The sequence below is a fragment of the Hylobates moloch genome, unplaced genomic scaffold (assembly GCF_009828535.3).
Source record: "Hylobates moloch isolate HMO894 unplaced genomic scaffold, HMol_V3 SCAFFOLD_12, whole genome shotgun sequence".
In the NCBI taxonomy this organism is placed as follows: Eukaryota; Metazoa; Chordata; class Mammalia; order Primates; family Hylobatidae; genus Hylobates; species Hylobates moloch.
This window is the reverse complement of record NW_026652287.1, coordinates 15951121-15967445: the sequence shown is the minus strand read 5'-3', so window position 1 is coordinate 15967445 and position 16325 is coordinate 15951121. Positions and strand designations below refer to the sequence as shown.

Below are 16325 nucleotides of genomic sequence, written 5' to 3'. Positions count from 1 at the left end.
TTTTTTTTTTTTTTGAGACAGAGTCTCGCTCTGTTGCCCAGGCTGGAGTTGCAGTGGCACGATCTCAGCTCACTGCAAGCTCCGCCTCCCAGGTTCACGCCATTCTCCTGCCTCAGCCTCCCCAGTAGCTGGGACTACAGGCGCCCACCACCACGCCCGGCTAGTTTCTTTTTGTATTTTTAGTAGAGACGGGATTTCACTGTGTTAGCCGGGATGGTCTCGATCTCCTGACCTCGTGATCCGCCCGCCTTGGCCTCCCGAAGTGCTGGGATTACAGGCGTGAGCCACCGCACCCGGCCGAGAATAATTCTTTAAGTGGCAAGCTGTTTCAAGAAATAATGGCCTATTATTTTATGTAATATGTAGTTTACTCAAATAGCGTTAATAGCTACTATTTGAGTTTTTAACCAAGTGTTTAGTCCTGTGCTCTGCCCTAATTCGAATATAACAATCCTGTGAGGTAGATTTTAACTCTCCTTTTACAAATGAAGAAACTCAGAGATTCTCTGTAACTTGCCCAGCATTACCCCGCTGATAGATTCTGGGCTTTGAATTTGGATCTAGGTCTTTCCAACTCCAAGTTTCACCACGTGAACTTGAGTTGGCGTAAGAATCACTCGAGGCTTGGTTATAATATAGGTTCTGGGCCCTCCCCAGACCTGCTAACTCCACCAGGGAAGGGGCCCTGAAATCTGATGACTGGGATGATCAGGCAAGTTTAAGACATTATACTCTACCGTATAGCCTCCTTTGGGTTAAGGTCCTGCTTCTCAAGGCTTTCCATTTGTAACACCTTAGAGGTATAGGCATTGATGCCAAAAATAGTAAAGAAGCAAATCAAGTACAGTTGACCTTTGAACAACATGGGGGGTTAGGAGAACTGACCTCCTTGCAGTCAAAAATCTGCGTATAACTTTTGACTCCCAAAACTTAACTACGAATAGCCTACTGTTGACCAGAAGCCTTATAGATAAGTCAGTTAACACATATTTTGTATCTTCTATGTGTTATATACTATAGCATTATAATAAAGTAAGCTAGAGGAGAAAGTGTCATTAAGAAGATTATAAGAGAAAATGTATTTACTATTCATGAAGTGAAAGTGGCTCATCACAAAGGCCGTCATTCTTACTGCCTTCATGCTGGGTAGGCTGCTGCTGCTGCTACGAAGGAGGGATTGGTCTTGTTGTCATAGTGGTGGCAGAGGTGCAAGGAGAGGCAGGCACATTCGATGCAACGTTTATGGAAAAAACCTGCATACAAGTGGACCCACGCAGTTCCAACCCGTGTTGTTCAAGGGTCTGTTGTATTCTGAAAATAGAAGGGACCTGCATACTGGAGAATCTGGAAGGTACATCCAAATCTGTTTCATGTTGTTGGAAAAGGCCTTCCCTGTCTTCCTGGAATTCATTTCCCTGGTCTCCTCTGCCCCCTTCAGAATCACCACATTAGGTACTACTAGGTTCTCTATGAGTAGCATACAACTTTTAGGGCACCTCTAATTTTAAAGAGGACTTTGTAGGCCAGGTGTGGTGGTACACACCTGTAATCCCAGCACTTTGGAGGCCAAGCCAGGAGGATTGCCTGAGCCCAGGAGTTCAAGACCAGCCTGAGCAACATAGTGAAACCCCGGTTCTACAAAAAATTTAGCTAGGTGTGGTGGTGCACCCCTTTAGTTCTAGCTACTTGGGAGGCTGAGGTGGGAGGATTGCTTGAACTCAGGAGGCTGAGGCTGCAGCAAGCCGTGATTGCACCACTGCACTCCAGCCTGGGTGACACAGCAAGACCCTGTCAAAAACAGGCAAAAAACAAACTTTGTGGCTGGGCAAGGTGGCTCATGCCTGTAATCCTAGCACTTTGGGAGGCTGAGGTGGGTGGATGGATCTCTTGAACTCAGGAGCTCAAAACCAACCTGGGCAACATAGAGAAGACCCATCTCTACAAAAATTGGCCAGGCGTGGTGGCATGTTCCTGTAGTCCTTACTACTTGAGAGGCTGATGTGGGAGGATTGATTGAGGCCAGGAGGTCGAGGATGCAGTGAGCCGGGATCACACCACTGCACTCCGGCCTGGGTGACAGAGCAAAACTCTATCTCAAAAAAAAAAAAGGCTGGGCCTGGTGGCTCACACCTGTAATCCCAGCACTTTGGGAGGCTGAGGTGGGCAGATTACCTGAGGTCAGGAGTTCGAGACCAGCCTAACCAACAAGGAGAAACCCTGTCTCTACTAAAAATACAAAATTAGCCAGGCGTGGTGGCAGGCACCTGTAATCCCAGCTACTTGGGAGGCTGAGGCAGGAGAATCGCTTGAACCCGGGAGGCGGAGGTTGTGGTGAGCCGAGATCATGCCATTGCACTCCAGCCTGGGCAACAAGAGCAAAATTCCATCTCAAAAAATAAAAAATGAAAAAAAGACTTTGCAATCATCAATAACACTGCTATAAATAAGGTTATAATTCATTGTGTACGTAGACTGTCTCCTTGGTACTGTCTTAAGGGTTTAGAGACATTATCGTCTTCATTTCTCCCAACAACTCTCTCCAGTGGCTATTTTCAACTAATTTGTAGATGAGCATTAGGAAAGTAACTGATTTTTAGATAATAAACCTACTCCTTCTCTCCAGGCTGATAAATGATGACAAGGTTTATGGAAAAGGCTTGGATTCCTGTGTCAGCGGTTGCAAGCCCCAGAGCCCACAGGGCTAAGGCAGGTAATGCACGTAAGTGAGGTAGGCTGGGTGTTGCACATTAGGTCCTTTCTCCCAGCTCATCAGGTGTTTTTTATGTGTTCTGGTCATAGCTTTATAATTTGTTTCATAGTGGCAGCTGTTCTTTTTGTCACAAACATGTATCATAGGAATTGTCTTTAAACATGGCCATCTTGGTCTTGTTTTCCCACTTTTAAAAGTTTTTAAGCTCAAACTATGTATTGACCTATACGAGGCCTAAATGCACAGCTTGATGAATTTTCAAGTGTACACATCCATGTAAGCAGCAGCCAGGTCACAGGACAGCATCACCAGCATGTCAGAACCACCTCCCCTGCCCTGTGTTCCCTTCCACCCAAGGGTAACCACTCACGTGACTGCTTTTTTTTTTTTTGGAGACAGAGTCTTGCCCTGTAACCTAGGCTGGAGTGCAGTGGCATGATCTTGGCTCACTGCAACCCCCACTTCCCAGGTTCAAGTGATTCTTGTGCCTCAGTCTCCTGAGTAGCTGTGACTACAGGCATGCACCACCACGGCCTGCTAATTTTTAGTAGAGATGGGGTGTCACTGTGTTGGCCAGGCTGGTTTTGAACTCCTGGCCTCATGTGATCTGCCCGCCTCGGCCTCCCAAAGTGCTGGAACTACAGGTGTGAGCCTGCATGCCTGGCCTCACCTAACTTCTAACACCACATTTAGTTTGTCTGTTTTTGAACTGTATATTAAGTGGAGTCAAACAGCACATACTCATGTGTCTGAGTTCTCGTGTATGGTATTATCTGTGAGATTGATCCCTATGAATATGCCACATCTTATCTACTGTTGATGGGAATTATTGCTAGTTTGTTGATAGCCAGTTTGGGACTCTCAGAAATAGTGCCACCATAAATGTTTTGTACATCTTCTGGAAAATGTGTCCACATTTTTCCTGAGTATTCATTTGGGAGTGGAATTGGTGAGTCATAAGGTATGTCTTGGTAGATACTGACAGTTTTCCAAAGTGGTTGTACTGGTTTTCTCACTTTTGATAATAACTTGTGTATGTGGAATATAGTATTTCACTTTCTTCTTTACTATAAATCAACACCCAACGGAGATGACATGACAGCAGAACTTGACCCCAGCATGGGCAAGATGATAAAGACACATTGGGAAATATATACCATGGCTGGGGTCAGGGTAGTAGCCACTGCCCCCATTAGCTGGTTGTTGCCCTGTAGGAATGTGGTCCCAGTGTTGTAAGGTCTTTAGATTTTTTTTTTAATTGGGAATATGTATTTTTATGTGGACTCTTTCAGTTTTTTCTGCATGAGAAAACCATCCAAGCTGGGCATGGTGGCACATGCCTGTACTCCCAGCTGCTGGGGGAGTTGAGGCAGGAGGATCACCTTAGCCCAGGAGTTTGAGACCAGCCTGGGCAAAATAGATTCTGTCTCACTTAAAAACCACCATCCAAAACTTTGGCTTAAAACAACCACGATTTAGCTCACCATTTTGCAGGGTGGCAGCTTGGGCTGGGTGTGGGTGAGCTCACTCGTGTGTCTGAGGTTAGCTGTGTCACCTAGGCTGCTCTGCTTCTAGGGGTTGGCTAATTGTGCCTGTGTGTGTGTGTGTGAGAGAGAGAGAGAGAAAGAGGTGTGTATCTGGGTTATGAGTCATCATACAGCAGCTTAGCTTAGTCCCAAGTGGGCATTCTCAGAATTACAAGAGCAGCAAGAGGGCGAGCCCCAATGGCCAGATGCAATGGTGCTTTTGAAGTCTGCATAGGTCATGTTTGTTATTGTCATGTGGCCAAGTCCAGAGTTAGTGTGGATTTGCCCAAGTGCTTGGATACAGACAGACATGAACAAATTTGGGGCCATCACTATGCCAGTCTACCTCAAAAGCTCTTCCAATTTTTAATTGTTAGTAACTAATAAAAAATTAATAAAATTTTAGGTGCTAACATTGCAGGTTAAACAAAACCTGTCAGTGGGCTAGATCTGCCTTGGGTCACCATCTTATCATCTTTGCCTTGTGCCTTCCCAAGAATCCTTGCTTGATCCATGGGTGGCTCCTGAAAGGAAGAGTTAGTTCCATTTGAGACTCCCCAGAATTTTTAACAGAAGCTGATCCAGTTGACATGAATGGGAAATAAAATCTGGTACTACCTTCTTACACTTCCTCCCTGCCCCCATTTCTTCTCCAACCTTTGGCACACTTTCATTAGTGCACCCTGTTGTATTTCTGGTGCAGTCTCCTCCACTTCAGAGTCTTCAGTATCCATCACTAGAGAGAGAACAACTAATAAGTTAGCAATCAAGAGCGAAGTTGCCTTTGGATGGGTAGGTGAGCAGTGCTGCCTTGGAGTGTCATCTGGCTAGTATAGGCCAGAACCTCTGATGGGCAAGCAAAGCTGACATGAAAACGTAGGACTCAGCCGGGCGTGGTGGCTCATGCCTGTAATCCCAGCACTTTGGGAGGCCGAGGTGGTCGGATCAGGAGGTCAGGAGATCAAGACCATCCTGGCTAAGATGGTGAAACCCTGTCTCTACTAAAAAATACAATAATTAGCCGGGCGTGGTGGCACGCGCCTGTAGTCCCAGCTACTGGGGAGGCTGAGGCAGGAGAATTGCTTGAACCCAGGAAGCAGAGGTTGCAGTGAGCCGAGATGGCGCCACTGCACTCCAGCCTGGGTGACAGAGCAAGACTCCACCTCAAAAAACAAACAACAACAACAACAACAACAACAATAAACGCAGGACTCCTCCCAAGCCTCATGTTTTATGAAGCTTTTAGTAATAGCACTTAGCAGCCATCTCTTTTTAGGTGATGAGTTGGGAATACCTCAATTGGCACTTGATAAGAGTTCTTCGTATAAGTAAACTAGCGAAAGAACACATCCCTGGTCAGAATTTCAGAGGCAGTAGGCACTTTCTCTGTTGTCTTCTCCTCTGTTCATAAACTCAGGCTTCTTGGAGACAGTGGATATACCTGAGTATAATTGCAAGTGTGCTGCTTTCTTCAGTGGAGTGGCTGTGATACCAGCTTGCTTGGGCTCCATTTTTATTTAGGTGGTGTATCAGGACTGTGGGCTGCAGGCAGCAAGCACCCAACCCAAACTGGCTTAAAAACCCAAACTGGAATTTATTGATTCCTGCAACTGAAAATTCCAGGTGGTAGTGTTTGTTCTGGGTGCTTACCTAAGGTAAGTAGGATTCGCCTTCTCTTAATCCTGCTTTCCTTTTGTTGGCTTTATTCACAGACAGGCTCTCCTCTTGGGGAAAAATGGCTACCAGCAACTCTAGTCTTCTATCTGCTTAGCAACTCAGGGGAAAGAGAGCAGCAAGTCATGACCCTAAATTCCCATTGGTGCAAACTGGGTCATGTGTCCACCTTTCAGCCAATCACTGATTCAAATTGTCCAGACTTGAATCCATTGCCCATTCCTGAAGATGAAGGTGAGGTCAGCTCCGCCTAAATCGTGTTGACTAAGAGTGGGAGTGGGATGGTTTCCTAAAGAGAGGAAGTGGATGTTGGGCAGGAAAAAACAGCAATAACTGATATCCACTTTAGGTGGGTGTGTGACGCAGCACTAACTCTGAGAATACGGTAGTCCCACCTTATCCACTGGAGATACATTTCAGGACCCCCGGTGGGTGCCTGAAAATGCAGATAGTACTGAACCCTATGTATGCCATATTTTTTTTCCTATACACACAGACCAATGATAAAGTTTATAAACAAGGCACAGTAAGAGATTAACAGCAACAACAAAGTAGAACAATTACAACAGTATACTATGATCAATGTTATATGAATGTGGGCTCTCATAATACTGTACTGTAGGTAACTGATGCTATGGAAAGCAAAACCGTGGATAAGGGGGGATGGCTGTGTTTTCTGTTCATCCAGCATATATTCATTTATCAGCTCGGTGCCGGGGAATCAGCAGTAAACAGAATGGCTCCTTGTCCTCAGAGAGCCTAAATTCTTGTTTCTTTTAACTAAAAGAATGATATTAATGGAGTCAGGACAGTCTTGGCTATGGGGCCTGGCTCTGCAGTCAAGTAGACCTGAGTTCAGATTCAGGCTCTGCTGTTATCAGTTCGCCTTGGGCAAGTTAATTTACCCTGCCTTAGCTGTCAAATGATGATGATGTTAGTACCTATCTCGTAAAGAGGCAATGAAATAGGCATGGAACTTAGCACTGAGCCTGGAGTACAGTAAGGGCCCAATAAATGTAAGCTGGTGCCATTATCATTAGTACTCAGAGTTTGCTATGCTATTTTACTTCCTCTTAACTGAAACTTATCACCGATAAGCCCTTAGCTTCCGCCTCTTGTGAATCCCTGGAGGGCAGGATCTGTTGCCTTACTATTCTAGCTCCACCTGTCTTACTAGTACAGTAGGGGCCCTCTCTGCGTTTGTTGAGTTGAAATAATGTGGGCGAAATTGCTGCTTCTGACTGCGACTTTATAAAGGCTCTATGATTGTTAGAACCCTTGAACATTCAAAGCATCCTTCCAGGTTAAGATACGGAGTTTTAGGTCTGCTGAAAGTTTTAATACTGCTGGCCAGTATTTATCACTCACTATGTCAATGTTTAACCTGTCAGATCCTGCATCTGTGTTGCCAACAAGATAGATTTAATGGCTTAACCTTCTTCTGTTTTTAAGTTAAACACAAATAAGTAAGCTCCCTAATGTGAACACTTTTCTTCTGGCTAATACGCAGTGAGACAGCAAACCAAACCAAATGTGTACTCATGAGTTGACTTCTCTGGAATAACTTCCTTTCCTCTTTCCTGTTCTTTGCCTGCCTTTTAAAGCTCAGCTTGAGTTCTGTCTCCTGTGTTGATTCTTCCATGATTTCTCCAGCCCAAATTTCTCCCTTTCCCCCAACTAAAAAGTTCTTATCCTCAGTGCTGTTCGTTTTTTCATGTTATTCATGAATTAGCAGGCCTCTACTTATGAACCTTTTGAAATGATTCCTGTGTATACTAGAACAACTTGTGACTTACATGCGGTCTTTGTTGGAAGGGTCTGCTGCTTGAAGCAGCTCGGGTTTCATTCATATCCCACAAATATTTATTAAGTGTCTTAGTACCAGCCACTGTTCCAGGCACTGAGAATATAGCATTGAACAAGACAGAAAAAAGCCTGTGCCCTTGTATAACTTACATTCTGGGGAAGAGTGAGTTAGACAATGGATAAATAATTGTCAGGTAATAAATGTTCTGGAGAAAAAATAAGCAGATGGGATAGAGTGTATCTGCCAGGGGAGGGGCTGTAATTTTAAATAGTACTGTCCAACAGGGTCTTTCTGGGAAGGTCACATTTCATGGAGAACCTAAAGGAGGTGAGGAGTGAACATACAGAGATCTGGGGGAGGGGATTCTAGGCCACGATGGGCAAGTGCAAAGGTTCTGTGGTGGCCAGGACCCGCACTTAGTTTAATGCTCTGTTGCCTTGATCATTTGTAATGATCTTGATCATCTTTGACCAACAGGCCCCCCAAATTCTATAGCCAATCCTGATGGTGGGAATGTGCCTGCAGTGTTTGGGACTCTTAATGTGAACATCTTTACTCTTTTCACAAACAAAACCACACACACTGTGGTACCCCTCTGGGACCTGAAGCTTCTCCTCTTCCTGTCTTCTCTCCTCGCCATGTCCTAAAGCTCAGATCCCAGTTTAGACTAAAAGGGGGCTCAAAGCAGAGGCCCAGCCCATTTTGCTTCACACCACCCTCCTTCACCAGCACACCCAGCCTCCTGGGATTTCCCCCAGCACTTGCCCTTCTTTAGATGGGCGTCTTCTACCTTCTTTCCTTGCCGGAGTCCCCAGGGGAGTGAGAATATGTCTTGAAGCTGGAAAGCCTATTCTCGTAAAAAAAGGATAAATCAAATTCCATGGATATTTATTGTGCATCTACTGTGTGCAAGGCACTGAGCTGGTTAGATTCTGTAGTATTATAGTTCACTTATATCACCCGCACATGTGATCAACAAATATTTATTGAATACCTTTTGCTCTTCCTCATAGCTAGGCATGGGGATTAGGTTAAATGTTAAGAGATAAATTTTTTTTTGTGACTGCTTGGAAGCTTAGCTGCTCTTTATAGCATTGTTTGTTTGGAGAAATGATTTCCAATTTCTATATAGTTGGCTTACTAATGAACTTTGGAGTACCTTAGGGGACGATCTATATTGCCCGTTGTAGTCTCCTATATTTCATTTTACGTGGCAATGACTTACCTCTATAGAACATTTTAGCTCTTTGAGTGTAGACCATTTCTTATATACTTGCTAACAGCACCTCCCTCCCCCTAGCACCTGGTGTGGCCCTGAATTTAGATGGTATTTTGAACATAAGTTACCTTACTTTAAAAATGTGTTGCTTTTCTACGTCTGTGAAAATATCATGTGCTCACTGTAGAAATATTTAGGAAATTCAGAAGAATAGAAGAAAATAAAAATCTTTAGTAATATAATTGCTTAGAGGCTACCATTGTTAACATTTTGGTGTATTTCTGACTTTTTTTTTTTTTTTTTGAGACAGGCTTTCTCTTGCTTTTGCCTAGGCTGGAGTGCAGTGGTGTGATCATGGCTCTGTAGCCTCGACCTCCCAAACTCAAGCTATCCTCCCACCTCAGCCTCCTAAGTAGCTGGAACTGCAGGTGCACGCCACCACACCTGGCTCATTTTATTTTTTCTAGAGACAATGTCTCACTATGTTACCTGGGCTGGTCTTGAACTCCTGGCCCCTAATGATCTGTCCATCTCAATCACCCAAAGTGTCGGGATTACAGATATGAGCCACTGTGCCTGGCCTATTTCTGACTTTTTTTTCTTTTTGTATATAAGAATATATATTTCGAGACAAATTGTGGATTATAAATGGATGCTTATTTATCTTGACTGCCTTTCAGATCTTTTTCCCCCAGCCAACCAGTTTTTTTCTTCTCAAAGAAGACACAGGTGAAATTGAAACTCATCTATGTCTTCTGATTGAGATTGTGTGGGTCTACTCCACTCAGCTTTTGCAGCACGTGGAAAGTTGAGATAAACGCCTATAGAAACCAGTCTCCTTTCAGTCATAGATTCAGTAAAAATGTTTTCGCAAATCTCTTCTTTGAACTCAAGGTGCTTTTCTCAGTTTCTTAAACCACCACCCAGAGAGATCTTTCATGTTCTCTTTGCCCTGGAGATGTACATTGGGAACAAAAACCTTAAGTCAGTTTCTTCACTTTTTACTGCTTTGGCTCTTAGTAATTATCTGTTCTTCTATTAAACAAGAGAAGACAGATTAAATTTCTAACAGTAAGGCACAAAACCAATCCATTTACAGAATTAGTCTTACATTAGCACATAGGAATACAAATCAGCCTCCCTGGGGATGGATCTCTTTGCAATTTCTCTCAGCATTTTTGGAGTAAGTCCAGTAGACTTTGGGAAAATCTAGTATTCACTGACTTTAAATTAAACAAGTAATATGACCCCTTTGAGTGTGTGTTTGTGTGTGTTTTTTTCCTTGACGAGGAAAGAGGGGATGGATAGATTTTTATATCTGCCTATGATGTAGGGTTGTATTCTCAACTTTTAGTGTGCATGAGGATCGGCTGAGAAAGAGGTGCTTGAGGCCAGGTGCAGTGGCTCACGCCTGTAATCCCAGCACTCTGAGAGGCCAAGGCAGGTGGAGGCCGAGAGTTCGAGATCAGCCTGGCCAACGTGACAAAACCCTGTCTCTACTAAAAACAAAAATTAACTAGGTGTGGTAATGTGTGCCTGTAATCTCAGCTACTTGGGAGGCTGAGGCATGAGAATCACTTGAACCTGGGAGGCAGAGGTTTCATTGAGCCAGGATCGTGCCACTGCACTCCAGACTGGGCGACAGAGCGAGACTCCGTCTCAAAAGAAAAAGAGGTGCTTGAGCCCTAACTCTGGAAATTCGGGGCAGTAGGTCTTGGTAGGGCCATTGGCATTTTTTTTTTAATTCCACAGGTGATTTTGATTGTAATACAGGACGAAAGTCCCCAGTAGTGGTAGAGAATCGATATCTGAGACATTGTCAAAGAATTAAAAGCAAGGTTGTATGTTATCAAACCGATGCTTTCCTTAACATTGAAGGAATACTAATATTCTGAATTTATTGGTCTCCTATAGAATAAATTTGGCCAGTCTCACATTGCTGAGAGCTATTCAACTACTACAAAATTATTTTCTTTTTTTTTGTTTTGAGACAGAGTCTCGCTCGCTCTGTCGCCCAGGCTGGAGTGCAGTGGCACGATCTCAGCTCACTGTAAGCTCCGCCTGCTGGGTTCATGCCATTCTCCTACCTCAGTCTCCCGAGTAGCTGGGACTACAGATGCCTGTCACCACACCCGGCTAATTTTTTGTATTTTTATTTAATTAATTTATTTATTTTGAGACTTGCTCTGTCGCCCAGGCTGGAGTGCAGTGGCGCGATCTCGGCTCACTGTAAGCTCCGCCTGCCGGGTTCATGCCATTCTCCTGCCTCAGCCTCCCGAGTAGCTGGGACTACAGATGCCTGTCACCACACCCGGCTAATTTTTTGTATTTTTATTTAATTAATTAATTTATTTATTTTGAGACTTGCTCTGTTGCCCAGGCTGGAGTGCAGTGGCGCCATCTCAGCTCACTGCAAGCTCTGCCTCCCAAGTTCACGTCATTCTTCTACTTCAGCCTCCTGAGTAACTGGGACTACAGGCGCCCGCCACCACACCCGGCTAATTTTTTAATATATTTTTAGTAGAGACGGGGTTTCACCATGTTAGCCAGGGTGGTCTCGATCTCCTGACCTTGTGATCCGCCTGCCTCGGCCTCCCAAAGTGCTGGGATTACAGGCGTGAGCCACTGCGCCCGGCCCAAAATCACTTTCTCTAAATATTGTAGCCATGTTGATGTTTTTATAGTTTGACCACATTTCTCTATTTTAATAGTTCCAATGTCTTTAATTCCTTTTCATTCTTCTTGGAATATCTTTGTTTCTGAAATGCCAGGTTGTCCATTTTCATGTTTTTCAGTCAGTGTAGAGTTGGGTTAATGTGGCCCATAACTTTTTGGATGGCTATGTGCTTCACAGTAGTCTAGGTGGAAGACTGATAGCATCTTTTATTTATTTATTTATTTTTAGTGGACACATTATAATTGTACATATTTATGGGGCACAGTGTGATATATGTATACAATGTATATTGACCAAATCAGGGTAATTAATGTATCCATCACCTAAAACATTTATTATTTGTGTTGTAAACATTCAAAATCTGCTCTTCTAGCTATTTGAAAATATACAATAAATTGTTGTGAATTATAGTCAACCTGTAGTGCCACAGAGAACCAGAACTCATTCCTCCTGTCTAGCTGCACTTTTATATCCATTAACCAACCTCTGTCCGATAGTGTGTTTTAGATAACAAGGTATTTCTCTGCACACTAGTAGCAAGTAGTATTTTTAACCTACATTTATGAACTGTAGGAAGTACTCAATCAGAGTGCCTAAGACATTCTGCTGCCTGACAGTAGTAGGATTTATGTGGTTACTAGACCACAGCTTTTGTCCAGGATGTGGCTTCATATCCTTGTCAAATCATGCACACTAATAAGAGAGGTGTGTTTTCAACCACAGGGCCAAATATGCTCACAACTCTGTCTCTTGTAAGGTGTTTCTCAAATGATATTTCCAATAATAACAAACTGAAGTTGATGAATTAGTTACTAAACCTTGAATTTACTCTGGTTTGTTGGTTGGCTGGTGGAGTGATGTCACTCATTTACCTGCATTCTAGTATCCTTCTCAAGTAGGGGAGAGGAAGTAGCTTACCTAGACTAATGTCTCTGGAGGTGTGCTTAAGAACCCTTGGGAATATATTGAACACAGGACTATCGTGGGTCATGTCTATCGCTTTTGTTTAAAAAAAAAAATTGAACTTTTCAAAAAATAGATTCTGAAATGGAGATTTGCATGTAGGTGGTTTAGTGGGTTTTCCTTTCAGAGAAGTCCTGAACTGAGCAAGGGGGCCAGGCCTTTGTACCCAGCCATGGACTAGTCATTGGATACAGGCTGCCTTAGAGGGGTGGGAGGGGATGCAGCCTGGGTGAGGCAGCTTGTTTGGCCAAAGGCATTGCCTAGGAAGGGACTCAGTTGTGAGTCAACAGCAGGCAGCATTTTCATCTAGGGGAATGAGTGGGACCGGAAGCAGGATCTGAGTGACCCACTGCAGTATCTATGGCAAGGACCATTGATAGAATGTCTTGCCAGAATTACTCTAAGTGTGCAGCATGAAACTTGAGCATTTGGTCTCCTCACCTTGGGGGAGTCTACATATTTCTTAAAATGTGGACCTTCCATTAGTGTATTGGTTTCTTTTTTTTCCCTGCCATTTTCCAGTGGTTAGCAACATGGAAGGTCATCTACATGAAAGTCTGGGACTTGATCTCTTTTGGAGTTTAGATCATAATTCTGAGAGCACAGTGACTTTTTTTTTTTTTAAGTTTGGCTGTGTAATGTCGTTTACAAAATTACAATTCAATGCTTTGAAACAGTGACTGCCCTTCAGAACTTATAAATGATCAAGAACCATCATAATGCATGCATTAACAGTGAGACCAGCATGGGGTCTCATTTTTATTCTTAATAGCATACCTATTTCATAGAGTGGTTATATCTCTTTTACAGATGAGAAAGCACAGATGCACTTAGCCTGGTGGCTTGTTGGTAAGGTGACCGAACAGGTGTATCAGTTTGAATCTTTGCTGTGAACCTCCATGCTGGGTTGCATCCCAGAGATTATGGTGGTTGGGATCAAGGATACTGGTGGCAGGGCTAGGGTGATGCCAAGATACAGGCATTGTCTTCCATGATGAGGATAGAGGCTAGGCCAACTGAGTAGGCAAAAGACGGAAGGCTCCTGTTACCAGAGGTGTGACTTTTCTGCACTAGAACAGCTAAAAACAAAGATGATGATGTCCTTTGCCTCATCAGAATAGTGTCAAGTCCAGAAACCAGTTCCTAGTGAGTCTTAAATGGGACCAATTGAAGAAAGCAATGCCCGGCAAGTCTCTAACAGTGAAAGGCTAAATGAGACTTCAGTTTCAACGAACGCAGGCTTTTCCTTGCCTTTGTTCTAGTTGTAGGAGGGTAAGGAACATTTTTCTCTTGTTTCTTTACAGAGTAGGTAAAGTAGGCCTCTCCACAATGTCAAAATAATCCAAAAAAGAAAGGAGGAAGACCACGATTGCAAATGAAAGTTTCATCATGAGTGTGGCTTTCCTTGGCAAGCAGTGACTCCCTCCAGTGTTGATCTGAGGAGTCTCAAGTTGTATCTGGGCTGAGAGAGAAAGTGATGCCTCTTTTTCTTGATGAGTGAAGCCAATTAGTTGTGGGAGGGGACGGAGCCTGACATTAAACCAATGACTTTCCATTATTTTTTTAGGCAAGCACCCCTGAGCCTTCTAATTACACTTGCAGATTTGTTTTCCTGTTTTTTTCTGTATGGCCAAACTTTCTCTCTTGATTTAACATTCTGTTCCTTCTCTTTGCCCACAGAGAGCTGTCAGCTCTTACTCTTTTTTTCCTCCAGAGATCCCTTTTGGCCTTCATCCTTTGCACTGTTTTTGCAGTTAAATACCGCACTTCCTTTTTATGCTCTGGGCTGTCTTTTAGCCCCGAGACTCCTAGATGAACAGAAACTTCATTCCAGAAAAATCTTTACCCTAAGTCTCGGGAGGGTCTAAATCAGTGCTTGGACTCCCTTAAAAAACACTGAGGTGATTTCTTTTTGTTTTGAGACAGCAGCCTTGCAATACATAAGACGGCTGTATTTGAGTGGCGAATTAACAATTGGCTTGTAAGCAATAAGTCACTGATGTCAGCCAAAGCTTATTAAAAATGGGTTTTATTAAGTGAGTGCCGTGGGGACACAGTGCAGCTTTTCCTAGCTTTGCAGAAGCACATACCAAAGTGAGCTTTGGCAGGTGGATTGGGAACAGGCAGAGGGGTACATACATACACTTGGCTTTTTTTCTGTTTCACACTCATATTTCTTTGTGCTACCAGGATCGTCATGACAGCCTTATCTCTCAAATAAAGCCCGTTACCTCATCTCTAATTGCTTATCCAAAGGCAGGCGAGCTCTGATTTCTCTGCATTAATAAATGACACCGAAGAAGAACTGCTTTGTTTGCACTGGCCCGCTCAGGTTAACCAGTGTAAGCCCCTGAGAGCATTAGGAAACCTTGCACTTCTCCAGTGGCCAAGGAGAGGTGGCGTTCATCTCTATCAAGAGCAGTGTCCGCTTGTTTACTTTTTGCTTACGTTTATAGCCCTATTTTTTTTCCCAGTGAAAACCCCTTAGTGACCTAAAGCAGCTTTTCTCTAGCTGTGTGTGCTCACTCCCTTCCTAGTTGGGAGTAGTGGCAGTTGTCCTGGGAGGAGGGGTGGCCTCCCTGATTTCAAGGCTCAGTTTCTTGGCCGCCTGCTGCTCACCTTTCCTTAGAGGTCAGGAGGCTTTCCACAGACCTTGACAGTGATTCCTGTGCCATACACCAGGCTGGAAGATAGCACCCGTGCTGCTTTGTGAAGCGCCATGGGAAATGGTCATATGGGTTTCCTAAGTGAATATAAGGAGTGGAGGCGTGTGGGGGTCAGAGAATGGAGGATGGCCGGCAGATTCTGAAATAGTTCCATGACTGCCTGGTGAAACAGTACGGATGCCTCCCTCCTGGTAAACAGCCTCATCTATCTTGTTACCACCTAAGAATATCTCTGGTCATTTAAAGGGCTTGTAAATTTGAGTTATTTTCATATCTAAGAATTATAAACAACTTTCTTTTTTTTTCCCCTCAGAATGAAATGAATGATGTGCCTTTCTTTGATATCCAACTGCCTTACGAATTGGCAATCAATATATTTCAGTATCTGGACAGGAAAGAACTAGGAAGATGTGCACAGGTAAGGTGTCACCAACAGATGTTCAAGATTTCCGTAAATGTGTGATTAAAGTATAGGACTCTCCTGGGTAATAGAAATTTACTCACAGATATAAACTTTGCAGAATTAATGAATTGGATGGCAAGTTTACTTGAAGGAAAGCTACCTTGACCTTAAAGGATTACGTTCCACATCACTACTCGGTGTGTATCTTTCTGTGACCAAAGAGCTCTTTTCTCCCTGCAGTCTGAGTTAATGGCTGACCTGTGGCAGTGTGCTGGTGGCCGACAACTTGGTGCTAAGCCTTTATTGAGCTTGTCTGTGCTGTTAATGCACTCACAGTTTTTAATGCAAAGATGTGAGCCCTTGGTTAAATCGAGCCTGTTGTTAGGTTGGTAGCTGAGGGGTCAGCCCGAGGACAGAACATGTTTTAGGTGAGGTCATGTTTTAGGTGTATAGTCCAAATTACCCTTTAAACTTTAGGATCTCACTCAGTGAGGTGCAAGGCAGGTGAGAACTGAGACCCACCAAGGGAATTACAGATCAGTGTCACCCGTCTCACGCTTACTCTGGGGCATATGCCTGTGGAGTGGAATGGTGGGAGATATCATTTAGGCCAAACTGCATTGTGTTTAGGAATCATGGGGGAATCTTGATAAAATGCAGATTCAGATTCAGGAAGTCTG

General features: G+C 43.7%; 1 protein-coding gene across 6 annotated transcripts in view; it reads left to right on the top strand.

Moving 5' to 3' along the window:
• The window catches only part of FBXW8 (F-box and WD repeat domain containing 8), a 120995-nt gene that overhangs the window by 1770 nt on the left and 102900 nt on the right, over window positions 1–16325 (top strand). For 4 of the 6 annotated variants that reach the window (XM_058424770.1, XM_058424766.1, XM_058424769.1 and 1 more), the window contains exon 2: window positions 15556–15660. In XM_058424770.1, the coding sequence (XP_058280753.1) occupies window positions 15556–15660 (105 nt within the window). Of the gene's footprint in view, window positions 1–2623; window positions 2711–5948; window positions 6145–15555; window positions 15661–16325 lie in introns of those variants that run through there. The other 2 variants (XM_058424771.1, XM_058424772.1) reach the window with 2 other exon arrangements.